The sequence below is a fragment of the Martes martes genome (assembly GCF_963455335.1).
Source record: "Martes martes genome assembly, chromosome: 12".
NCBI classification, from domain to species: Eukaryota; Metazoa; Chordata; class Mammalia; order Carnivora; family Mustelidae; genus Martes; species Martes martes.
The window spans coordinates 62,930,633-62,955,595 of NC_137900.1; the positions used below are offsets into that span (position 1 = coordinate 62,930,633).

The following is a 24,963-nucleotide window of genomic DNA, read 5'->3' on the forward strand; positions in this document are numbered from 1 at the left end:
CCCATGGGGAGCCCCCTCAGTTCTCCTCCTGTTGCCCCCTAAGAACACCAGACCCCTACTAGTCCCCTCCCAGGGCCTGCTTCTGGCAATCCCCGGGTATGTGGTCCTGGGTCCCAGTCACTTCTAATGGGGTTTCTGGAACTGTGGCGACGGGAGGTGGAGCTGGAGGGGGAAGGCTCCACCCCTCTTGGTGTGGAGACCTGTTTAGGAGGCCCCTCTCCGCTGACCCTGGGACCCCTTCCCCACAGGCGTCCTCACCTTCTGCTGCTGCCTCTTCTGGGCTTTCTGGGGGATCATCCACAGTGGTAGACTTGGAGATCCGCTCCTGCTAAGGTCAAGGACAAGATCAGTGAGGCCATTGTCCTCTCCTCCCATTTCTTCCAAGATTCCCGCATACCGTGGACAACTGACCTAAGTCCGTGACTATCAGTGCTACTCTGTCTTCTAGAGTGCTCTGATTCTAGAGCAATCCTGGCTCCGGTACTCACCTAATATGTGGCCTTGGGCCTGAGCCCCGGCCTCCTGGGCCTGTTTCCTCATCGGAAGAGTGTGAGGAGAACTCCGCCTACCTCACAGGGTCTCCAAGGACTCAGTGTCATATTACCGTCATCATTGCTCCCCCCTCACACCCCAGCACATTCCTCTTACCCCTTCAAACTTATCACTACCCGGTCCTGTGGGGCCTGCACCACGGGATCTTCACCTTCCACCTTCCAGATGAGGAGACAGAGCCCCAGAGAGGGGCAGTGATTCTCTCAGAGGCCTACAGAGGAGAAGCCGCTCCCATCTCCAGGCAGAGGCTGTGCCTCAGCTGCCTTTCCCCCAACCCGGCCCCATCACTGACCAGAGTCCTGTCCTCTGGGCTCTCAGTGTAAGTCCTGACCCCCAGCCCCAGCCGAGCTGTGGATGAAGAGGGACAGGGGTCTTGGGAGCCTGGCTGAGTGGCCCCTGCTTGCCCAAGCCCGCCGGGATTTCTGCCACCCATGCTGGGCCTGCAGCCACACCGAAGGCTTCGCCTCTCCAAGATAACCCTCAGAACGTTGTCCTGCACAGCTGTTTCTTTTCCCTCTTCCACTCAGAAAGCGGCTGCTGAGGTGCCATCTCTGGCTGACAGGGGAGGGAGTAACCAGAGCATAAGGTGGGAACACCTTGTGAAGCTTCTGACTTCATTCAGGAAGGATCCACAAAGAATCCGTCGGTTCCCCAGACTCTTAGAAGGTATCTGGGACATATGTCATGTCTGGGACATCTGGGACATATGTCAGCTAGACACCCAGATGAGACTCCTGACTGACTGATTGGCAGTGATGCTTGAGGGGCAAAGTAGGAAGTCAAAGAAGGCACAGCTACAGGTCCCTGGTGCCGGCCATCTGCGCCCAAGCCTAGGCAGCCATTTGTGCACCTGGCGCATGGGATTCCCCTGCAGCTCCCACCCTGGTGCAAGCAGGATGCCCTCCTCTTGGAGATGAATCCTGGAGGAGCAGCAGGGGTCTGGTTTCCTGAGGACAGGCTGGGCTTATTTAGGGAAGAAAGGAACCCCCACCGGCCTCCTACAGCCTGGAGGAAGCTAAGTGCCAGGAGGGTGGACCAGCATGGAAGCCAGAGTCCTCCTAATTCTCCTAGCTCAGAGACCCCTCCTGGAACAACCCAGCTGCCACCACTGTATCCCATGACCAGGGCCTTCTGCCCTGCAAAGTGCCCCCCACCTGCTTATAGACCAAACAGCACCTTCTTTCTGTTAATGTAGACAAGACTGGAATTTTTCAAAGATACTTTAGATGAGAAATAAAACCACACCCTGCCTGGTCCCCCTCCCCACCTCCTCCTCTCTTTCCAGACCTCCGGCTCCACTCCACCTGCCCGGTGAGTTGTCTTTGTTTTTGAAGTTTTCAGGAGCTCTTCCTGAGGGGAAGAGAAAGAACAGAAGAAAGGAAAATTTGGGGGAGTGATGGGAGTGATGGGAAAGCTGTGAGTGTCAATACTTGTTATTTGAGAAACCAAAAGATCAAAACTGTCCAGATGAGGGTTTCCACTGGCTTCCTCTGAGCTCAAAGGGCTCCATGGGCCTGGGGAGGGGAGCCCTCATACCGGTCTTCATGCTGGGGCTCCCATTCTCATTTCTTCCAAGCAGCATTGTTTTGACTGGTTTTAGTTCCAACTGGACGTAGAATTTTTTGCTATAAAGTGAACACTTGAAAATCTCGAGTTTGGCCCAGCCCAGTCTCTGGCATCGGAGGGAACGGGTTCCTGAAGCAGACCTGGTGATCTAAGCTTCCAGGGAGGCTGAGAGGCTCCCCTCCCAGCTCAATCCCTGTCCCCAAGGTTGGCTGCCTCCCAGAAGGTCCCAGCTGAAGGAAGGGGCAAAGCCAGCCGTGCGGGAGATTCCTCGTCCACCCTGCTCCTGTGGAGAGAGGCCTCCCATTCTGGAAACTTCTCCCCATGTCTTCTTCAGACAGTGAATGGCACGCAGTGAGAAGAAGTTCCTGAGGACCCAGCTTTCCTGGAAAAGGGGGGAGAATGAGCTGTGAGGGGAAACTCTTCTTTCTCTAGCTGAACCCGCCTCACTGTGCCCAGCTACTCACTGGACCAATGGTTCTGCTTAGGTGAGTTCTATGGAATCCCCCCACCTGCCACTTCTGAGCTCCCCAAGACCTCTGGAGCCCCATGGGTGCCCCCCATGGGCGCCCCCCACGCAATCAGGTGGGTCCACAGGGTGCTGGACCTGGTGGGCTGGAGACCCTGGGGAAGAAAGAATTACTTTTCTATTTTCCCCCTTTAGCTTTAGAATGTATTGTCAAACGTTTAAACTTCACAATTTTGTCATATTATGACTAAGCCTGAGCCTATTTTCACATATTTAAGGCTATTTATATTTCTCTTTCTATAAACTGTGGATTCATGTCTTTTGCCAAATTTCCCACAATGTGTCTGTTCTTTTCCTTATCGGTTTCTAGGAACTCTTTAGGTATGAGGGATGTGAGCCCCTTTGTAATATGAACTGCAAATATTTATTCCCAGTTCATCAATTCTATTAGGACTTTTTGGTTGGTTTGGTGGTGTTTTTGTTTTTGTTTTTGGTGTGTGTGTTTGCTTGTTTTTCTACATATCATTAAGATGTCATTTCTCCCAAAACTGATGTATAGATTCATAGAGCCACAGTAAAAGTATGTCAGCAGATATCTGGTGGACATTAACTGTACGCTTTCAAAATTTCCATAGAAATACAAGTGGCCAAGAATAGTCAAGACAATCTTAAAGAAGATCCAACTTGGAGGGCTCACACTACCAGATGGTAAGCCTTAGTATAAAGTAACAGTAATCTGGGCAGTGAGCTATAATAGTGCAAGGACAGACAGAAGGAGCAACAGAGTCCAGCTGAGACCCGTACATACGAACATCTTGTAGATGATAAATGGAGAGAAGATAGTCTTCTCAGTAAATGGCCCAGGGTCACTCGTTATCTATATGGGAGCAAAATTAATCTTGACTCCTACCCCCAATCCCCATCATAAACAAAATCAATTCCAGGTGGGTTTTAAATCTAAATGTGTCAACTCAAAACAGTAACATTTGTAGAAGATAATTTAGGAGAATATTTTCTTTTTTCTTTTCTTTTTTTAAAATATTTTATTTATTTATTTGACAGACAGAGATCACAAGTAGGCAGAGAGGCAGGCAGAGGTGGGGGGTGGGGAAGCAGGCTCCCCACTGAGCAGAGATTCTGATGTGGGGCTCGAGGACCCTGGGATCATGACCAGGGCTGAAGCCAGAGGCTTTAACCCACTGAGCCACCCAGGTGCCCTAGGAGAATATTTTCATGACCTGGAGGGCAGGCAACGGTTCCTTAGGACATAAACTATGCTAGCTATAAAGACAAAAATTAATAAATTGGACCTTATTAAGAATTTCTCTTTACCTTCCAGAGAGTTAGAAGGCTAGAACAGAATGGGAATAAGCACTTGTCTATTTATTGGGGGAAAAGCACCAGATAGGATATGTAACTGTATCCTATGAATTAATAAGAGACAACCCACCAGAAAAAAAAATGGGCAAAACATTTGATCAGATATTTTTCAGAAATACAACTAAAAGTGTATAAAAGTTTACACGACATGATTACTCACCAAGAAGGTTGAAATTAAAACCACAATGAAACACCACTACACAAACACCAGAGTAGCTAAAATAAAAAAACACTGACAGAGGCAAGTATTGAGGAGGATGTGGAGGAACTGGAACTCTTAAACATTGCCGAGGTAGAAACACACACACAACCACTTTCAGAAACTGTGGCAGTATCTGCTAAAGAAGGACTTACACCTAGTCTTTGGCCCCAGAAGTCCACTCTTCAGTAAATACCCTGTAGAAATGCCTACATACGTTCCCCATGCTAAAGAATGGTCAGGGCAGCCCGACTTGGTAATTTCCTAAACTGGAAACACCCCCAATGGGCATGAATAATAGAAAGAATAAAATAGGGCATTTAAAAAAAATAATGGGATGCTATACAGAAATAAAAATGAACTTACAGCCACATTCAAAAATGTTTGAAACTTGACAAAATGAAAGAAGCCCGACAAAGGAGTATGTTCTGTATGATTGCATTTAAATGAAGTTCAAAAACAAACAAAACTAATTCAGAAATTAGAATACTTGTTATTCTTGGGGCATAAAGGGCAGTGACTTCAGATGGGTGGATGAAGGGGCTCCTGGAGAGTTGGTGATGTTTTAGTTCTTGGGGGTACTGGTTGCCAGGTATGTTCCTTATGGGTAATGAATTAAACTATACCCTTTTACTTTCTGGTATGTACACTGTGCTTCAACATGCAAATCCAATCAGCTTGATCCAGGATTTTTTTCTGGTTAGTACCAAGGCCGGCTGGCATAGCGTTTGGTCCAACATTCTGGAATTACATGGTCTCGACCTCGATTCATATCCGGGATCTAACATTTCCTGTCATGGAGATCTTGGCCCAGTTATTGATTCTCTGAACTTCAGTTTCTTCACCTGTAAAATAGGCTTATTATGCTACCCTGTGTAAAGGGATTAAATCCTCTCAAAAAATATTAGCTCTTGTTGGTTCTTGTCAGTCTTTCTTCTATAGACTGTGGAGAAGATGGAATATGGCCAGTGGAAGAGGAAGGAAAAAAATGAAACTCTATGGGGCGCCTGGGTGGCTCAGTGGGTTAAGCCTCTGCCTTCGGCTCGGGTCGTGATCTCAGGGTCCTGGGATCGAGCCCCGCATCGGGCTCTCTGCTCGGCGGGGAGCCTGCTTCCCCCTCTCTCTCTGCCTGCCTCTCTGCCTACTTGTCATCTCTCTCTCTCAAATAAATAAATAAAAAAAATTAAAAAAAAAATGAAACTCTAGTCGAGACATTTTTTGGGGTGCATGAATGACTCCGTCGTTAAGAGTGTGTGACTTTTGATCTCAGGGCTGTGTCCCACATTGGTAGAGAGATTGCTTAAAAATAAAATCCTAAAAGAAAAAAAAAAGATATTTTTCAGGTGAAACCTGAGATATGATGGTGAGGTGCAGAAAAAGTTCAAAGGCTTGACTCCACTAAGCTCCATTCCCTGTCTCTTGCCTCCTGCCCACCTCTCACATGGGGTAGGGACTAACCTGGTGACCTCTGGCTGGTTAATCTTCTGGATATCACACTGTGGAGTTGGAAGGGCAATGCAAATGGCATCCAGAAGCCAAACACAAATCCCCACGTTTGATCCAAACTCAAACACAAAGGCCCAGACTCAGGAAATAAATTCTCAGTGGTGAAACTATGGGTTATTTTTATGTTCTTCCTGGAATATTTTTCTGTTTTATACAGTAAGTGTGTTGCTTACTCAGAACAAATCACTGTACCTGATATATCCATGCCTACATATTTCTATCCATATACATAAAAAAAAAAAAGAACTCCCAAAGTATAGATGTGCCAGAAACTAGGATCCAGAACACATCCGGAGAGGGAAAACACTGTTTTTGATGTGCAAGTGTCAAGCCAACAGGGTACCCTGGGACAAGACAGAGTATGGATGACTGTAAATCATCCCTGCACATTTCCCGTTTTGGGGTGGGGGATAGGTGGGGGGGAGAGAGAATCCTAAGCAGGCTCCATCACAGAGCCTGAAACGGGGCTTGATTCATGACCCTGAGATCATGACCGCAGCCGAAATCAGAGTCGGATGCTTAACTGACTGAGCCACACAGATTCTCCCACATTTCCTAGTTTTGACTGTTTTTCACCCCCTCCCTCAGTTATCTACACTTTTCTCTTTTTGCAGCTAAAATTAGTCCAACCTTTTGTTACAGTATTTATAACATAATATTTGGAAACCCAGTGCCAAAGAAGGGGAATAAAAGAGTTTTCTACTCACTGTTTCTTCATTTCTGAAACTAGTCTGGATGGAATGATCACTTGTAAGAAGTTGTCCCAGGGTGCATTTACTAGCAATTGGAACAGAGATTTCTGCTGAGGGGAGGGATTTTCTGGGGAGTTGAGTACCTCACAAAACATAGGAAACCTTCAAGGCAGGTTCAGTGATAACGTCAGGTAGTGTCCGGTCTGGACTCTGGCTGGCTGGGTGGGAAGGAGACAAACTCTAGGAGGGTCAGACCAGGATGTTCCAGCTAGTCGTGCATTCACCCAGGGAACACTCACTGTGTCCGAATCATGTGCAAGACACCGTCCGAAGGGCAAGTGAAGCTGCATCAAAGTTAGTGAGACATAACTTGCCCTTCAGGAAACACTCTGGGATGTTCTGTGCTCCTGTCTTTGCCAGCCACCGACTTACGAGCACGCACGGCGAGAGGAGCAGGGACAGGGTTTGAGGAACGTGAGTGGCTGGGACCTTTGTCCCTGGTAGTGGAAGACTGGCTGGCTCTGGGATGTGGGGAGGCAAAAGGCTGCCTGCAGAGAAGGCTGAGGAAGGCCTGCCTGGGGGTGGGTGGGCAGGCAGGGAGCAGGGGCACACGCAGAGTGGAGAGCTAGCTGAAGCAGGGAGGGGCAAGGTGCGAACCAGACGTCGGGCCTCTGTGGTCATCTAAGACAGAGTTGGATTTGGCAGGGGCTCCAGATTGGGGGGGTTGTGGACTCCTGAGTGGGAGAGAGGGCAGGTCTGAGCGGTATGTTAGGAGGTTATGAAGCAGTGGTGGGGAGGATGAATGGAACTCAGAGTCCTAGAAAATCGTCTTTCATCATAATTCCATACAAGCCTGAGGCCTGAATTCGGAGCCCTTCAACCACATACTCTGAGAAAGAGCTGGTCTTTTTTTAGAGATGGGTTCAGCTTCTTAGAGCCAAGCACTGTGCTATCGCCAGTAGAGGTTGGTTTTAACGAAGCAAAGATGGGATTTTCTTGACTATCATGGCTCAGAGTTAGATCTGTCTCAATTTTCCGAAGAGTTAGGGTGCTGCTCTGGACGCTCCTGAGAGCCCCGAGGCGCCCCCTCGCGCTGGGGGAAAACTGGCAGGGAGGGAATGGGTTCCCAGCGGTTTCACTGCTCTGGGTGGAGAGCTCCCGTTGCTCTGGGCAATCTCCTCCCACCTCCGAAAGGAAGTGAGGGCGGGGCTAGCGGGACTCCCGCCCCTCTGCGTTGCCTTGGAGACCAAGTGCGTCCAGTCGCAGTTGAGCCTGGAAGGGCTCTGGCTGACCGGAGTGGTGCCTTCTTGCAAGTGGGACGCCAAGCCTTGGGGCACAGGGCCTCCCTCCGTCGGCCGGGTTAGAGGGGATGGCCAGGGACTGCCCCCAGCACCCTCTCCTCTGCAGGCTGGCAGGGCTGGTGGCGTGAGAGGAGCCTGCTGGGTCTTCTCAGCATACAGTAGGTGCCTAAATAGCGTAGCCAGAGTTAGGTTGCTCCCTCCCTCCACCACCACCTCCTTGTGTCAACTCGTGGCGGGGAGTAGCGGAGGGGGGAGTCAGGGGTCCTTGAACTATGTTCAGCTCCAGCTTGGGGGTTCAAGGCCAGGTTGAAATTCAAACCCACGTCTTGGGCACGTTGACTTTTCCCAGGAGAACTTGGGACAGTGAAGCACAAAACAATAACCATTTATTATTATTCTTTGCCCCCAAGATTCTGATTTGCACTCTGCGCAGCTGGAAGAGTCAGCCTTCTCCGTGAGTTCTGTTCTTACCTGAGGTTTGTTTCCTTTTTGCTTTCTTCCCCTCTCCTCTTTTTTGTTTAAAATGAAAACCCTGATGTCTGAGAGGGGCCCCAGGCTTTCTCTCAGAGCAGTAGCGTGCGTTGCTTGGGTGGGCCTTGTCCTAGGCAGAGGACTTGTCCTGGAGGTGGGGGCGTCAGTTTCTCAACCTCGGTTGGAGTGGAGACCAAATCTCAGACAGGATTCCTGGACAATGAATTCCCAACAGGAGCGTTCAGCCAGCGGTCAAGCCAAGATGTCCTCGGTGGGGAAGGTGACCCAGGTTCCCAGCGGGAAACTCTACCAGCAGATCTTCGAGGCTGAGGTAGGTCGGTCCCTCTGTCACCCCCTTCCTTCTCCTCCCCAAGCTTCCCTCCTCTGAAGGCTTTTTTGCCTGGGAATCCAATGGAATAAGGCTTTGAAATGGCTTCAATTTAAAAATAATTCTTATTGGTTCTTAAAACATGGGAATACAAAATTAGAATATCTGTTCTTGAAAATTAAAAAATTTACATTAGGATTTTCATTTAATTTAATTTAATTTAATTTAAACTTAAATTATTCAGAAATAGCCAGAATTAACCAATGAATATCTTGGGACCTTTTTCTATGCACAAAAGGATTTCTAGTTTTTTCTATGTAAAAATGGGTTTGATTCTATACCAGTGTCTTGAAACCTGCCTTTTCCTTGTTAGCAGTATCACTTAGACCTTCCCCAGGTCAAGGGGCATTCATGTACTTCAGGATGTTGAGAGGCTGCCTAGTTGTTAATCTCCGACCTCCCATCATGTATTAAAGCAACACCCTCTTGACAACATATAGGTTGCTTGAATTGCCTCGTTGTCTATAAAAACTGCACAGACAAGAACAATATCTTACTGTACTGCTTATTTAAAAGGGATTTTCATTCCTACTTTGAGCCCTGAATAATGCTCTCTGTAGAAGGCTTGGAAATTATACAAGTATAAGGAAACCAAAGAATCAAATGACTCACATGATCCCGCTCCTGGAAGCAACACACCATTTCTTAACAGTTAACACATGTTCTCTGGGTCATCTTTCTGTTAAGTTTAAAATTTAGAGATCATGTATAATTTTGGTTATAATTTTTAATTTAGGCTTTTACTTGATATGTTTTATGGTTTTTTGGTAAGCATTTCCCTGTGCCATAAAAAGTCCTTTGTAAGTCTGATTCTTAATAAATTCTTAATAAATGCCTAACAGTCCATTGAAGGGACATACCAAGTTTACTCAGCCAGTCTCCTATCACTGGACAGTCCCATTTTTCTAATTCCTTATGATTATAAAAGATGCTGGGATAAGCATCTTAGCCCTCATTGAAATTTCTTAAGAGATATGTTTCTAGACGACTGAATGTTTTAGGGGAGGGTGTGGTTCGTACCCTGGGGTTGAAGGCCCCCCAGCAAAGTGCCTTCCCGCTGGCAAGTTCCCCTGTGACCTTACAAGACTGCAGGGTCAGGCCAGGGTACTGGGGAACCGGCTTCTCTGATCCACCACTGGGATCTTTTGTGGCCTCAGGCACAGCTGATCCGCTCTCTGGCAGCATCCAGGAAGCACGCCTTGGAACGGTCTATGACCCCCAAGAATGGCAGAAAGCCCTTGATGAAGAAGATCGATATTCCTGAAGGAGAGATGTTGTCTGTCCGGCAGCGGAAATGGGCACATAGCCTACCCAATGACTGGGTCACAGAAAACCCTGTTCTCTACAGGTAAATCCTGCGGTCCACACTGCACCACCATATGCTTGGGGGATGGGGGTCAGAGTCTTTGAAAACTCAGAAAGATCTCACAGTAGATGAGTGCCTGGTAGGAATGGAGTCCCAGGTACCTCCTCTGAAAGAGGTACTTAGCAGGTCTCTGTGCTGCTCTCTCCCTTCCGCTTCCTCCCCTTGCCCACCCCCATGTCAGGAATGATTGATTGAGAGCCTAGGGCCAGGTACTGGGTTTGGGAGCCCACCCTCCTGGAACTTGAGGCCTTGATAGTAAAAATAAGCAAGTCTCCTCAGAGGTAGGAAGGCTCCGACCCAGAGGACAAGCGGTGGCGCAGAAGTGAAGAAAGCCCCTAAGGAGAGGCCTCAGCTCAGACCAGAGGATGAGGGGAGGGAGGCACAGGGCAAGGCTCTGAGGCGGGAAGGGCTTGGTTCTCTCCAGAAGACCTAAGGAGTCTGTGGGCCTGGGGCAGAGGGGCAGGAGAGGAGGCTAGGAGAGGCCTGCACCATGGTCAGATTTGGACCTGCTGAAGTCAGCAACTGACCTGCCTTCTGAAGGTCTTCTGGCTGCTGTGGGCACAGTGTGGGAGGCCAGCCCAGATGCTGGGAGGCCAGGGAGGAGGCTGCCGCCGTCACTAGAAGCCTGGTGGGGCTGTGGGCCAGAGAGTAGCGGACTTCACGTCTATTTTGGAAGCAGAACCCAGCCCCCCGCCCCCACCCCAGACGAGGTGGTGGATTGGACGGGAGGAGAGGGCTCCTGAGAGTGCTGGGTCTGTGGCTTGAGTTCTTGCCTGGACCTGGACGGTTGAGGCGCAATTCCCTGAGATGGGCGCATATGGTATCGGGGCCGGGAGACGGGGAGTTCCTTCTGAACCTCCATGCTTAGAAATTGAACTTGAGATTCCCGAGCATGCCATTTCAGCTCCCTGAGCTCAGACTCGTCAAGCAGAGAAAAAGGAAAGAAAGGGAAATGGAGAGGCTGCATCTACCTCGCTGGGGCGCTGGGGAGAATGTAGCAGGAGCTGACCTTCCCTTCGCGCTGCAAGCTGGCACAAGTCACAAACCCTTCTCGGGCCTGGGACCCTGAAGGGGAAGTCGGTCTTTCTCGACCTGCCCTTGTTTTCCCTTTTACCTGCCTTGGGGTGGAGATTGACCCAATGCTGGGTGACAGTCTCTGCCTCGACCTACCTTTGACTTTTCCCAGGGAAATCTCCCCTGCAGCTTCTGACCCCCAGCACCCTTAATTACCTCCAGAGGGGCAAACCCACTGGGCACCCAAGCCCAGGCTGGAAGTCAGTGCTGATGCCCGGTGCAGGGGTCCAGAGGCACAGATAGCAGGGCCCTGCTGGTGCTACCCCTACTTCCCAGGAGGACGGTCTTGGAGCCTGCCTATGACTCTGACTCCCTCAGGGTCTAAGCCCCTTCTCAGCTGACCTGAGAGTCCTTGTGCCTCCCAAGGGTCCCCTCTTCCCTAGGGTTTAGCCTAGGACCACCCATTATCCCAAAAACCACATCAGTCAGGAGCTCTTAGCCCCCACAGGACAGTGTTTTAGGAAAGGCACTCCTTTTATTTATTTTTTATTTTTTATCAACATATAATGTATTATTAGCCCCAGGGGTACAGGTCTGTGAATCGCCAGGTTTACACACTTCACAGAACTCACCATAGCACATACCCTCCCCAATGTCCATAACCCCACCACCCTCTCCCTTCTGCCCTCCCCCCAGCAACCCTCAGTTTGTTTTGTGAGATTGAGTCTCTTATGGTTTGTCTCCCTCCCGATCCCATCTTGTTTCATTTATTCTTTTCCTACCCCCCAAATCCCCCATGTTGCATCTCCACTTCCTCATATCAGGGAGATCATATGATAGTTGTCTTTCTCCAATTGACTTATTTCACTAAGCTTAATACCCTCTAGTTCATCCACGTCATCGCAAATGGCAAGATTTCATTTCTTTTGATGGCTGCATAGTATTCCATTGTATAGATATACCACATCTTCTTTATCCATTCATCTGTTGATTGACATCTAGGTTCTAGGAAAGGCACTTCTCATGGAGGGTGCTGGCATTGTGCTGTGCTTGCTTCCTGGGATGGACAGACAAAGCTAGCTCTGCCCTGAATGCAGATCCAGAGGACAACTCCCTATGGCCTGTGGCAGGAAGAAAGATGTGTTTGTAACGTGCCAGGATCTGCCGCCCTCCGATGACTAGGGTCATTAACTCAGCATTGGCGTCTCTCCGCCAGCTTTGTCCCCTTCTTGAAAATTCAGCCAGGCAAAGCTAGCCAATTTGTGTGTTCCTTCACGCAGGGCAGGGCCTCTGGTGAGTGGAAGGGGAGCCCAAGGTAGGGACAGATCAGCACCAGTATAAAACGAGTCCTTGGGTCAAGCAGCTAAGAAGCCAGAGCCATCAGCATTCCTGTAGTCAGAGCACCTGGGCTCCCATGGGCATCTGGTCAATGAGGTTGAAAGACCCACGTCTGCAGGGCCAGCCCTGGTTCTGCAGTGTTCCTCGCTGGTAAGGTTGCAGTGAGGACTGCGTGAGAAACGACTAGAAACCACCACACATGTGGGGGCCCTGAGGAATGGCAGGTGTCATTGAGATATGTTGCAATTCTGTGCTGCTTTGTCCTGTGGACAGTGCATTCGGGGATTTTATTCCAAAGCTAAGGTCCTGCTCAGCTACCTTCTTCCTCCCTGCTGAGATAGTTTGTCCTGGGGTCTCAGCTTTGTCCTCCCACACCCAAACCCCATGGACTATGAACCTTGGCTTCATACATGTGGGTCTGGGAGTCTCAGCTCTGCTTCATACAGTGACTTCTCTAAGCCCCTTTCCCCCCAAATGCCTCATAGGATGGGTTGCTGAAGGAGCAACTGCTGAATGCTTAACACTTTCCCAGGCTGGTCACGGCCTTTCTGGTCCTCAGTGTCCCCGTGTAGAAGTGGCTCTTGCCTACTACCCACACTTGGTTTGCAGCCAGAGCAGAAGCAGACCCCGATTTCTTTTTTTTTTGTTTTCTTTAAGATTTTATTTATTTATTTGAGAGAGAGAGAATGCATGAGCGGGGTGAGGGGCAGAAGAAGAAGCAGGCTGTCCACTGAGCCAGACTCTGGGATCATGACCTAAGCCAAAGGCAGACATTTAACCGACTGAGCCACCCAGGTGCCCCATGTCCCTAATTTCTTGTTTGGGGACCATGGTGCCTGCTGGCTGCAGATGTCCGTTGGGAGACTGGCATGGCCTCAGGGCTGTTGGGGATGGGGTAAGCCTGGGTTATCGCTGATGCCCACGGTCCCTATGAGGGTTCCCTTGTGTGCCAGAGCTGCCTTGGTATGGGGGAGGGGGCTGAGGGTTTACTGTTTCCTCTGCTTGTGCCTCAGAGAAAAGGAAATAATCAAGAAGAAAAAAGCTGAAGAAAGTGAGAACACCATTGCTGCCCGAGAGGTCCGGGGCCTCATGGACACCATCGGTGAGCTTCTGTCCAACCACAAGGGCAGGCTCAGCTTTCTCCCCTCAGCCTCCTTCCCTCAGCCTCCTCCCTTCAGCCTCCTCCCCTGGGCCTTCTCCTCAATACAGGGGGCTGGGGAGGGGGCGAAGGGGTGAGGGGCTGTGCACACTCGGCATGTCCCGATGAGAGTCAGTTGGTAATGGGCTGGCTTTACTGCAATTTCACGAGAGGATCTCAGTCTGCCTTGTCTTCCTTCATACGATGGAGGAAGGGTCTTTTTCTTCATGATTAAAAAAATAAGATGTGCTCACTGTAAGTAATCTCTACACCCAACGTGGGGTTCAAACTTATAACAGATACCCCCTAATATATGCTTATGGTAGAAAAACAAAGGAAGGAGATAAGCAGAAAGTAAAAACTCTATCTTTGCAATAGCACTGCCTCGTCCCGAGTATGACCCCCACCGTGAAACCACATGGTGCGTACGGTGTGTAGGTTCCCCCATAGACTCAGGGGACAGCCTAGCACGGGGAAGGCACGCAGAGCCTAGAGCAGACAGTCCGCAGCCAAACCCCCGCTCAGCCACTGCCCGTGTTTGTTCTTCACCGCCCATGCCTGACCCTCCTCACTTTTTACGTAAATGGGACTAATAAAATACGACTGCCTCTTGGCGTCTTCAGGAGTGGTAGTTGAGTTAGAACAATACCTGGAAGGTGGTAAGTGCTATGTAAGTGTGGGTTACTCTTACTAGTGTACGTACGTGCTCCTATAAAACTTTTTACAAACATAACTGGTCCCGTTCTATACGTCCCATTTGGAAACTTTTTCTGGCATTTAACTGTGGATGAAAACTTCAGTCCTTACAGCACTTAGGCATCACCTTTGTCTTTTCTGTTTTTCCTTAAGCCTCTGACTCTATGGTTTGGTTTGTGGGTCCATCTCCTGAACCGAGGCACTTTCTGCCTTGCTGACTTCTCTTGGGCGCTCTCCCCTTGCTTCGAAGCTCTGAGGGCTGCCTCCTCACCTCCGTTGTTCTCCCCCAGTTCCCGAGAGGCCCTGCACCCCGACCCTGGGCACCAAGGGAATGGACTCCCACAGGCAGGGCTACGAGAGTGCTCTGGGGAACTTTGAGAAGGAGATTGCTCAGATTGGGATGGTGAGAGTCCTCCCCCCTCCCCCCAACCCCACTCCCAGCTCAGGCGTCCTGAGTGGCTCTCCAGTAGTGTAGACAGAATCAGAAAAGCCATGTTTGAGTGGCTGATGATGAGTGCTCGGCACACGCACAGCTAAGTCGGGTGCCGTTGTTTCTCCTAGTCTACAGGTGAGGCCCAGAAAGTCTTGCCTGACTTGGCACGTAAGGGGCCAGGTGGGAACTGGACTCCAGGGCTGAGGCCAAAGCCCAGCCCTTGAGCTCCCTGCTCAGTCCTGCTGGGGGCAGGGAGGAGGGGGCGGGGGGCCGCTGGTCTTCCCACCTCCTGCCCGCCGTCACTTCACTCATCTGTCCCAGCTGTCCCCAAGCTCTACTTTTGCCTGTGGCTCTGTGGCTTTGGTCATACAGCCCAACCGAGCCTGTTTCCTCATCAGAAGTAAACTCGGGATTCTTGCACTGGGCACTTCTTTAATGACTGTTTGTCGACCCCCAGCCATGGGCCAGGCCTGATGTCAGCACCTACTCCAGGGGCTGTGATGAGGAGCCTGAGAGTCTGAGGACGAGGACGAGGGCTCAGCTCAGAATGGAGTGCCTGGCACGAGGCCCATGACCGAATAAATGGTGCTGGCCCTTGTGCTCTGGCTGTGAGCGGATTCGTAAATCCTAGCCCCTTAGGTCTAGGGAATGATTATCAGTTTTGAGCCAGGACCACAGTTGGCCCTTCCCCAGCACAGGCCCCAGGGGTGCGGGGGCGGGGGAGGGCCGGGCTCTCTGGTGGCATTGACCCCACAGCCATGGTGGCCCTACTGGCCTGTTTTAGGAAATGGAACCTTTCATCTTGGAGCCAGGAATGCTTCTTATGAAAAAGCTGGCCGAGTCGGCTGAAGACATCAATCAACTCTTCAAGAAGGTGGAAAGCAACACTGACCTTGAAGACTACACCATCGAAGTAGGGAAGGGTTCCCCTGTAGCCAGGTCCGCCCCACTGGGGTCCTGCTCCTTCCCTTCCAGCCTGTCTGTCCTCCCAGCCTGACCCAGGCTTCTTGGCCTAGACCCTGCTGAAGCTGTGGGATCAGGTGGCTGAGAAGTTCCAGTTCCAGAAGCAGGGGATCAAGGAGCTGGATGAGGCCCTGTACAAGGCCGAGTTCTCTCGGGCAGATAAAGTGAGTTGGCCTGCATGTGGGCTCGTGGTGATTTCCACCTGTGGGATTTATGAGGCCTCGTCTGTGTCCTTTTAGGACTCCAAGAGAAGACAGTTGCTAACAATGGCACCTTGTTGTTTCTAGCTCAAAAGCGTGCTGAAGAAATATGCAGAAATCATAGAGAAGACTTCCTACCTCATGCAACCTGACGTGTACAGGATGATAAACAAGGAGGCCATGGTGAGTGGTCTGCACGTGCAGGGGGTCGGCCCAGAGGTGGAACAGGACCCGAGGATGCCCCAAGCCCGGTATCTCAGGAACAGTGGTTTTCTCGTAGGTCACATTTCCAGGTAACTCGGGTTGGTCACTTGGGTTCAGAACCAGGGTTTTGGTTAAGTATTTTCAATAGAAATCTTTCTAAAGCACATGGCACCTATCCCTGCTGTCTTAATCCCAGTGACCTAGCACAGGGTCACTGGTTTGAGCACTAATGGTTTTCTGAGCAGGTCTGGGCCTGGTCTCAGCTTCCCCTGTACAGTGTTGTAGGTGCTAGATGATGGGCTGTCCTGTTCTCTGGGTGGTTTGTGCCCTCCTAAGTGACCCCAGCCTGCTCTGTTTTTCTGGTGGTTCCTGTCTGCCTTCCTGCTGGCTCTCAGTGTCTGTTGTTAAACCATGCCTGCCTCCTAGCTCTGTCCGCATCCCACCCTTGTCCAGCTGCTTTCTTTGGGTGTAGAAAACAAGAAATTCAAGGTTGTTCATAATGTCTCCAAAGCCAGAGTTAAGCCTGACTCCTTCGCCACGTGAAAGGGCACTTGTGTATGTACGTATGTATTTTCTTCCAGTATAAGTAACATGCAGTGCTCTCTGAGTCTCAGGTGTATGGTACAGTGACCCAACACAGCCGTGCATGACTCAGCGCTCATGACAAGCATGCTCTTGATACCTGTTTCACCCATCCTCCCCCACCTCCCCTCCGGTGACCACCAGTTCTCTAGATGGAGTCTGGGATTTTTTTGTCTTTTTGTTTGTTTGTTTGTTTTGTTTCTTCAGTTTGACTCCAGTCAAATCCTATATTTGTCTTTCTCTGTCTGACTTATTTCACTTAGCACTGCACGCTCTGTGTCCATGCATGTTGTTGCTTCCTCTGGCTACTCGGCCACGTTTTGCCTGCACGGGCTTCTAGGCCCTGTGCAGAAAGCGGGGCCTACCAGCAGTGTGCTGGAGTCCCGGACGATCCACAGACAGGGAGCAGGCACAGACCTCCCTCTCTGCCACCCAGACGCGCAAGCTCCCGGCATCACTCTGCTCCAGTACCTGGAACTCCCTGTCCATAAAATGGGGGTCATGATCCTTAAATACCAATGCTTGTTGGGGGGAGGTGGGGTAAAAGATGGCTCAGCAGTGGCCCCGGTCATTTGAAATAAGCAAGAGTCCCTAACTTTTATCCATTTGATCTGTTGTGGGGTGGTGGGGGAGTCAGAGTTAGCAGCGTCCCGGGGATGTTTCATTGTTTGACTTCCACACACTTGCTTTACTCGCTAGGACAGCTGCACTTGTTCCTGACTCCATGTGCATTTATCTCATTTAATTTCACAAAATCCCTATGCTGCCAGTAGCCTTATCTTCAGATTATGGCTGCAGAATTGGAGGTTGAGGAAAAACCTGCCAGTGCTCCCCAGCTAGGAAGTCTAGCTGGCAACAAACCTCGGGTTCTGGTGAAAATTATTACTAGAATTTCTACCCGTTGAGTTCGGCAGGTTCCCACCCTCGCCCCAGGGAGGCGCTGCCATGAGGACTTTGGGCAGCTGTGGAGACACTTGGCTGTCGCACCCCTCGGAGGGCATGGAGGAGACTGCTCTCATAAAGGGGGCAGGCTACTAAGTAGCAGAACAGTGCCACACAGTGAAGAATTGTCCCCACTGCCTTGCCGGGGATGCCCAGGGGAGGTTCACTGGGAGGACTGAGGACGAATGTTCTAGATCTGACCTCATTTGGTAATTGGGTCTTCATTCTCATCATAACCGTGTGCTAATGATCCCTGTTGGCATGAGCACTCTGCTTTTGGAACAAGTTTATTAAAAACAAAACAAAACAATTAAACACTAAGAGCCCATGAGAGTGCTTATCTCTGGTGACCTAAAATGAGCTTCTTCGATAATCTGATATGGTCTTGGGGTTGGGTTGAGGGTACATAGTTAAGTCAGGGTTCATAGGTAAGCCTTCGGGAAAGGCCCCTGTCCCTATCCATGGCCGCTCAGCCCCAGGCAACTTTGTTGAGTGCCCAGTGACCCCTCAGTGCCCCTCAGATGCTGTCACTGTCCTCCTTGGCCTTGCTGGGCCCCAGGCCCTCTGCCTGCCACTCACCTGGCCCCTCTTCCCATCATCCCTCTCCAACTGAGCCTTGTTCTGAGCCTGGAGAGCCCCCGCAAAGCCTGCCTGCCTATATCACAGGTTATAAACCAAGCCCTACTGGGCAACCGGAGGGCCATCGCCCAGCTGTTCATCAACCTCACGGAGGCCACGTTGCAGCAGGAGCTCCACAGCCACCGCCGCTGGCAGAACCTGGTGGACGCCTGGAAGGATCTCAAGAAGCAGGCCCTGGTGCAGAGTTTCAGGTCTGTGGCTGCCTGCCCCACCGGCAGCCCTTCCCTAGCCTCCCCTCCCCCCGCACAGTAGGCCTGTGGCCTTGCCCTCCCTTTTCTGTGGGGACTCCAGAGGCCTGCTGTTCTTCTGGGGCGAAAAAAGGTGCTTCTTTTCTTTTCAAGTCTCAGTAGATCAAAGTAGAAAGAAGAAATTAAAAATCACCACTAATCTCTCACCATGGGGAGGAGCACAGCTGATATTTTGGTATATTTCCTCCCAAGCTTTTTTAGACCCGCATGGCATATGTCGCTTATGTATCTTAATTTTCTCCATAAACATGATCACATAAGCATTTTCTGAGCCCGGTACAAATTGTTTGAAAACATCCATCTGATTATCTGCCCAATTTCCATACTACTGCTACACATAACCCTGTGTTACTGGGCTAGGGAGAATGAGGGTCCCTCAGGCTTTGGTACTTCCTGCCCTCTGGTATCAAGTTTCACCTCAGGGAGGGAGGGGGAGGGCCCATCTCCATGCTTCTGCTGCCAGGTGGCCCTTTTGTTAATAGTAACACAAGGATCCTGTGGCTTCTGGCCAACAAGCAAGGCTTTCTTTTGCTTGTTGGGCCAAGACGTCTGAGGATGCCAAAGAATGTCTGTCGGTCCGTCTGCATGGTGCATCTACAGCTGGGAGGCCCAACTGTACACCTGAATTTCCCACTGGAGAACACCAGAGTCTGACACTGGGGAGGAGTACTGAGACCTGGATCCATCTGTACTTTCCCTGTGACCTTGATCAAGCACTCGAACGTCTCAGAGCCTTTGTATCCTCATGCAAAGCAGATACGATGATGGGCCAGTGTTAGGGTTTCAGTAATGATCAAGATGCTGTATGGAAAGTGAGTGGTCTGGATCTGGGCCTGGAAATTGTTACAGATGTCAATAATCATCAACAGTGATGACAGAAGCTAACATTTTTGGGGCATTTCCCCTGAGCCTGGCATGGTCTGAGGGGCTTTGCTTGCCTTATCTTACTGGGTCTTTATAAGTGTCAGGCAAGGAAGGTACTCTTCCTAAGGTCTATTACAGAAAAGGAAACAGATTCAGAGGAGGGGAGGGACTTGCCCAAGGTCACAGAGCTGGCGGGCAGCAGTCAGAACCCACATCTAGATCTGTGCCTGCTGGTCACATGCTCTTAGTGCCAGAACCTCCCTGGTGGCCCTCTAGTTCTTCTCTCTCGCCTTCCACCCTCCCTCCTTTCATCATTGTCCCAGAGGCCCTCAGTGGGGAGGAAGCAACTGGAGGGTGGAAGGGTACTTAGATTCAGAATGTTCTCACCACGGGTTTCATCCCCTCTCTCCCTTCTGCCCTGCCCCCTCCTCTTCTCTCTGTGGTGCCAACGCATCTGGATCCCCAGTGAGTTCATGGCCAGTGAGAGGATCCAGGCTCCTCCAGGTGTGAAGAAGGAGATGGAGAGCATGCTGAAGGACCAGAAAGCCCTGCAGCAAAAGCGGCTGGAGCATCTCTGCACCATCTGGTATGCTGCGGGTGGGGGGGGGGGGAGGCTCCAGTGAGGGGTGCTGTGGGGGAGGCAGGCACAGTCCTCTGCATTGACCATTCTCCTGGAGCATCCCCCAAGGCAGGCCATTTCTTTCTTCGCTAGTCCTGTGCTGGCAGCCTGGGCCCATGTTCTGGGGGCATTCCAGCCCCAATGGCAACAAAGAACAGGATGTATTTGCTGGGGAGACAAGTTTAGTGTGACTGTGCCAAAAAACTTGGAAGGAGGCAGTGGCGGGGTGGGGGTGGGGGGTTGGCGCTGAGTCGGGGTGGGGGGAGGGGGCAGGTTCAGGGGCTGGACTTTCTCCTGAGAGCTGGTGGGGAGCATATGGCTCCAGCAGTCTCGCAGTTTGGAGGGTGAGCGGGAGCGTCCAAGGCTGGAGCCTGAGGTCCATGAAGAGGCTGCTGCCACCAGATGGGAAACCTGTTAGAGGCCGGGGCCACGCCCCTCAGCCCTGGGCTCACCCAGCTCTGACCCCATAATAAGCTGTTTGGTGAGGCACACAGTGAATGTGCTAGACCCTGGAAGCCCACTGCCCGGGGAGCCTGTAGCATCCCGTCTCAGCAGCAGGACAGAGCCTGCGTGGTCCTGACGGTGGAGACACTTCACGTGCTGGGAGACGCTCCTCCTCTTCCTGTGTGCCTTGGTCCCTCCCACCCCTGCGCCTGGGCCCTGCTTATCTCCCCACCACAGAGCCGAAGTTCTCCTTTGGTGTCTGTGACAATTAGAACCCCATCCAGTCTCCCCAGGCCGGCACTTTTCCATGCTGGTGCAAAATTAACAAGGTGGATAAAAATCTCCGCACAAGATAAAGCGCTTTTCTTGTTTTCTGTAACTCCACTTTATCTGACTGAGTCCCAGTTTATGAAACCGGGCCAAACTCAGGTCTTTCTTGGGGTTGTCGCAGTTGAGGTGAAGCCATGATTCCCCACCGGAAGCCACATGAAGGAGTCTGTTCCTCTGTATTTGATCCACCCAGTTGCCCTGGGGCAGCTGCCCTCACCTCTAGACAGCTGGCTGCAGGAATCTTGAGGCTACTCTGCGCCCCTGTGGCCTCACACCCAGGGAGCTGTTTTTCTCCTGGTACCTGGGTCTTACAGCTGCCCCAGCCTTCCACCAGGAAGGAGGACCCAGGCTGCCCTTGCCAGGCAGCCGTCCTCTCTGTCCGCCCCTGTCCCCAGCCCCCTTCTGTTGGGTGAGGAGAGAGCCCCGGATCCTCAGGTCTCAGCTGCCAGCCCAGCTCCCCTCCCCTGGGCTCTGGGCTCTCAGCGCACTCCCGCCAAGGTTTCCCCTCCCCAGTGCTCTAGGCTCCCCTGAAAACTTAGATTTTGAGACAAGATCCAGAAAGATTTCTACGCTGCTGTCTTCTACCCTGCCATATCCCGCACATAGGCTGTGAACACATAGGCTGGCTACCTGCCTGAGTGAAGAGAGAGACAGGGCCAAAGACAGGCAGGAAAATGCATTTCCTGGTGCTTCTGGCCCCTGCTGGGAAGGTAGGGTTCCTTCTCGTCAAGCCCAAGGAGCTGTCTCAAGGAGCTACCTCATATGGGATTCCATACCCCATCCTCCAATAGCTCCAGGCCTTACTCCTGAAACCCCAGAGGCCTGGACCTTATTTCTCTGCTCATGCAGAGGCCCTCTGCAGGCTTGTGGGCACTGGTGTCACAGGGCTGGGGGATCTTGATAAGATTCCCAGGGCTCCCAAGAGAGAGAGTTTTCCAAAGTCCTAGGAGTATTTCCATGGATTTTCTTGGATCTGATCAGCACATGTGCATATGATTTTAAAATATTTTTTAATTCAATTTTTATTTTGGAGTGATGTTAAACTTACAGAAAACTTAAAAAGATAGTGCATAGAATTCCTGTAGACCCCTTACCCAGTTTCCCCTACTATCATTATCTTAAATACAAAACTAAGAAATTAACTCACGCATTCCCATTAACTAGACACCAGATGTTTTAAGATTTCACCAGTTTTCTGCCACTGTCCTTTTTCTGTCCCAGGATCCAATCCAGGACACAGTACTGCTCTTAGTATAATGTTTAGACTTGAGATTATGCTGTGCAAGTCTCGGACTTATCTTTTGCTCTTTACCATCCCACCATAAGTAGGGTACCCAAGGCCATCCTGGGTTACACATCTTGTCCTAGTATAATCATTAATAGACTCCCTCTCTTCATTGTCAAAGATGTCCTGGTTTGGACAATACGTTATATGGTCCTCGTTGTATGTATCTTTCCATACCATTAAACACCACCCCAAATTTAGTGGCTTAAAACAACAAGCTGTTTCTCACCATTCTGTGGGTCGTTTCCCACAGGATGTTTCCCTGGTCTGGGCTGGCTGGGCTGAGGCTAGATGGTCTGGATTGGCCTCTCTCCCATGTCTGGAGCCTGGACTGGAACAGCTGAGGCTTCTCTGGTAGCAGAGGCAGAGATACCTGCAACAGGAGAGAGAAAGGGGAGAACACAAGCTTTTCCACCTCGAGGTCTCATTTGCTAACGCCTCATTGGCTAAAGCAAATCACATGGCCTGGCCCAGCCCAGGGGTGGAGAAATAGACAGAGGGGAGCAGCTAAGGATATTGGCCATTTTTTCAACCTGCCACATGATCTTCAGTGACTTCAGAATAGAATGCACTGTGCTTTATTTAGACAGAATCCCATTGTTGGATATGAAGTTTATGATTTTTTGAGTGCTTATAAACACTACAGTTAAGCATGTCTTAAGGCATAAACTTTGTATGCATTTATATTATCTTGAATTCGGTTCCTAGAAGTAGGCAAGTAGGCTTCCTTTGTCCAGTCATGTACACCATTTGTTTTTTTCCATTAAGGAAATTCAGTTTCTTTTCTTCCTCCTCCTCCTTCTTCTTCTTTTCTTTTTTTGCGGGGGGTGGGGGGAGAGTGAGAGCGCACATGCCTGTGAGGTGGGGAGTGGGTGGGGAGAGGGAAAGAGAATATTAAGCAGACTCCACGCTAGCTCCATCTCACGACCCCGAGATCATGACCTGAGGCGAAATAAGGAGTTAGGCACTTATCCAACTGAGCCACTCGGATGTCCTTGGTTTTATTTTCTAAGTAACAGACTTGGTAATATTAATAGACCTCTCATGAGTTATATTTTTGGCACCAGGAAGTCCCCAACAAATCAACTGTTTCTTTGATATTTACATAGATACCACATAATACTGGGGCCACGTGCCTGAAGATGCTGCCAGTTCTGGTAAGTGAACGTTCTATACAAGCGTGGCTTACTTGTCCTATATTCCTTCCCCAGTGACCTTCTACCCCCCAGTTACAGCAGAGCTCAGCTGACTGAATGGCATTCTTCTCTCAACTCCCTCAATAAGCACCTTGGTGAGTGAGGTCTGTGGGATGCCACCTGGGTCTCTTCAGAACCCTGTTCAAGTAGTAGCCAGTCATTTATGTGAGAGCCTGTCATAAACTCAGGAATGGGGCACATCCCCCTAGAGGAGGGAGGGAATACAGATGCAAGCAGGAGCTCTGAGGGTTCAGATAAAATCTCCCAAACCTTGCATGGTACAGCCCCTTTCCTCCCTCCCACAGCTTCCTGGTCTCTTCCCCATTGGCAGCCATGCCAGCCACACACTCTGATCCCTTAACCAGCAGGAAGCCAGAGGGATGGCTCTGATGACCTCCTGTGAGGACAGCTTGGGGGCCAGGCCCTGGGCATAGGAGATACTAAGCATGTGGTCTTGTAGTCAGAGAGTCTTGGGTCTGACCCCCCAGCTCTGTGCTGTTCCAGCTGTGTGACCTTGGGGAAGGTGCAGCCTCTCTTGGCCTCGAACTGCTCCTCTGTAAAATAGGGATCTCAAGAGGAACAATAAAGGTACCTACCTTGTGGGGTTGTTGTGGGAATCACATCCTACAGTCCAGTCGTCCATAGTTCAATGCCTGACTTACAAGAGAGGTTCAATAATAAATGGCAATGTTTAGAAATGCTCTATATCAAGGGTCCTCAAACTCCCACCCACGGGCCCCTGCTTGTTTGCAAGTAAGTTTCGCTGGAACACGGCCCTGCCCATTTGTTCCCATATTGTCTCTGGCTGCCTCTGCTCTACAGCAGCAGAAACGAATAGTTGCAGGGCACCTGGGAGGCTCAGATGGTTAAGTGTCTGCTTTCGGCTCGGGTCATGATCCCAGAGTCCTGGGATCTGCCCCTTCCCTGCTTGTGCTCTAGTTCTCTCTCTCAAATAAATAAGTTCTTAAAAAAAAAAAAAAAAGAGTAGCTGCAACAGAGACTCTATGGCTGGCAAAGCTGGCAGGATCTACTGTCTAGCCATTCATAGAAAATGTTTGCCAAGCCTTGCTCTAGAAGACATAGGATATTTCCATCTCCTTTGAGGCTTACAGCAACCTGGTAAGGTCGGTAGTGTCATTGTCCCCCTGTGATAGAGAAGGACTCAGAGGCATAGAGAGGTGAGGTATCCTGCCCATGGTCACACAGCTAATGAAGTCATGCTTGAACTTGACCTGGGTACTTCGGTTAAGAGTACCCACCATTGCTCCCAGGGCTCCCAGGTTTAGAATTGCAAAGGTATTATAATACCAAGGTAAGAGCCCCAAGACCCTCAATAATAGCAATGACTGCCATTTAGCAGGCACCTTCTAGGGATGGGAGTGGGCCTGGGCCCTGGTACACAGCAGGGTGGCTCCTTGGGTGTTTCCCATCCAGGATTGGGGTCAGGCCATGCAGGGTGTTACAGCGGGGAGCAGCATGTTTCTGGGGACGCAGCTCGGTTAAGGGTCATAGGAGACCTTGCGGGGGAAGTGTTCTTCCAGTCAAGAAGTAAGGCAAGAGTTAGCCAAACCCAGGGCTGAGAGGAGCTTTTCTGGCAGGAAAAATAGCATGTGAGAAGGCTCAGGGGCAAGACAGAGCTGAGGCCTTTGGGGAAAGGAGAACATCGCAGGAGAGGCTAGAAGGTGCCCAGGGCCCAGACCGTGCCAGCCGCGTCGCCATGTGGGGGAGGCTGGGCTTTCTGTGGTTGGGGCAGGAACCCAGGACAAAGTTCTGAGCTGGGAGTGATGAGGTCAGAGTGGGAAGAGGTCAGAGGGGTACAGAAGTGAAAGCACAGATCACTGTGACTTCAGGGGATGGATGGGGACGTGCTCGCCAAGGGAGATGCCCTGGGCCTGGAGAAACCAGCTTTAGAGCTTCTCCTTGTCAGTTTCACTACATATC

The 24,963-nt window shown here is 50.6% G+C and overlaps 1 protein-coding gene across 1 annotated transcript in view; it reads left to right on the plus strand.

Moving 5' to 3' along the window:
- Positions 1 to 8,395: 8,395 nt before the first annotated feature.
- The window catches only part of CCDC180 (coiled-coil domain containing 180), a gene marked incomplete at both ends in the record, with an annotated part of 61,142 nt that continues 44,574 nt past the window's right edge, over positions 8,396 to 24,963 (plus strand). Inside the window, 10 exons of the mRNA XM_080820300.1 lie at positions 8,396 to 8,464; positions 9,679 to 9,869; positions 13,253 to 13,341; positions 14,364 to 14,476; positions 15,291 to 15,419; positions 15,523 to 15,633; positions 15,757 to 15,852; positions 18,064 to 18,227; positions 19,615 to 19,734; positions 23,038 to 23,117. Coding sequence (XP_080676426.1) covers positions 8,396 to 8,464; positions 9,679 to 9,869; positions 13,253 to 13,341; positions 14,364 to 14,476; positions 15,291 to 15,419; positions 15,523 to 15,633; positions 15,757 to 15,852; positions 18,064 to 18,227; positions 19,615 to 19,734; positions 23,038 to 23,117 — 1,162 coding nt within the window. The remainder of the gene's footprint in view (positions 8,465 to 9,678; positions 9,870 to 13,252; positions 13,342 to 14,363; positions 14,477 to 15,290; positions 15,420 to 15,522; positions 15,634 to 15,756; positions 15,853 to 18,063; positions 18,228 to 19,614; positions 19,735 to 23,037; positions 23,118 to 24,963) is intronic.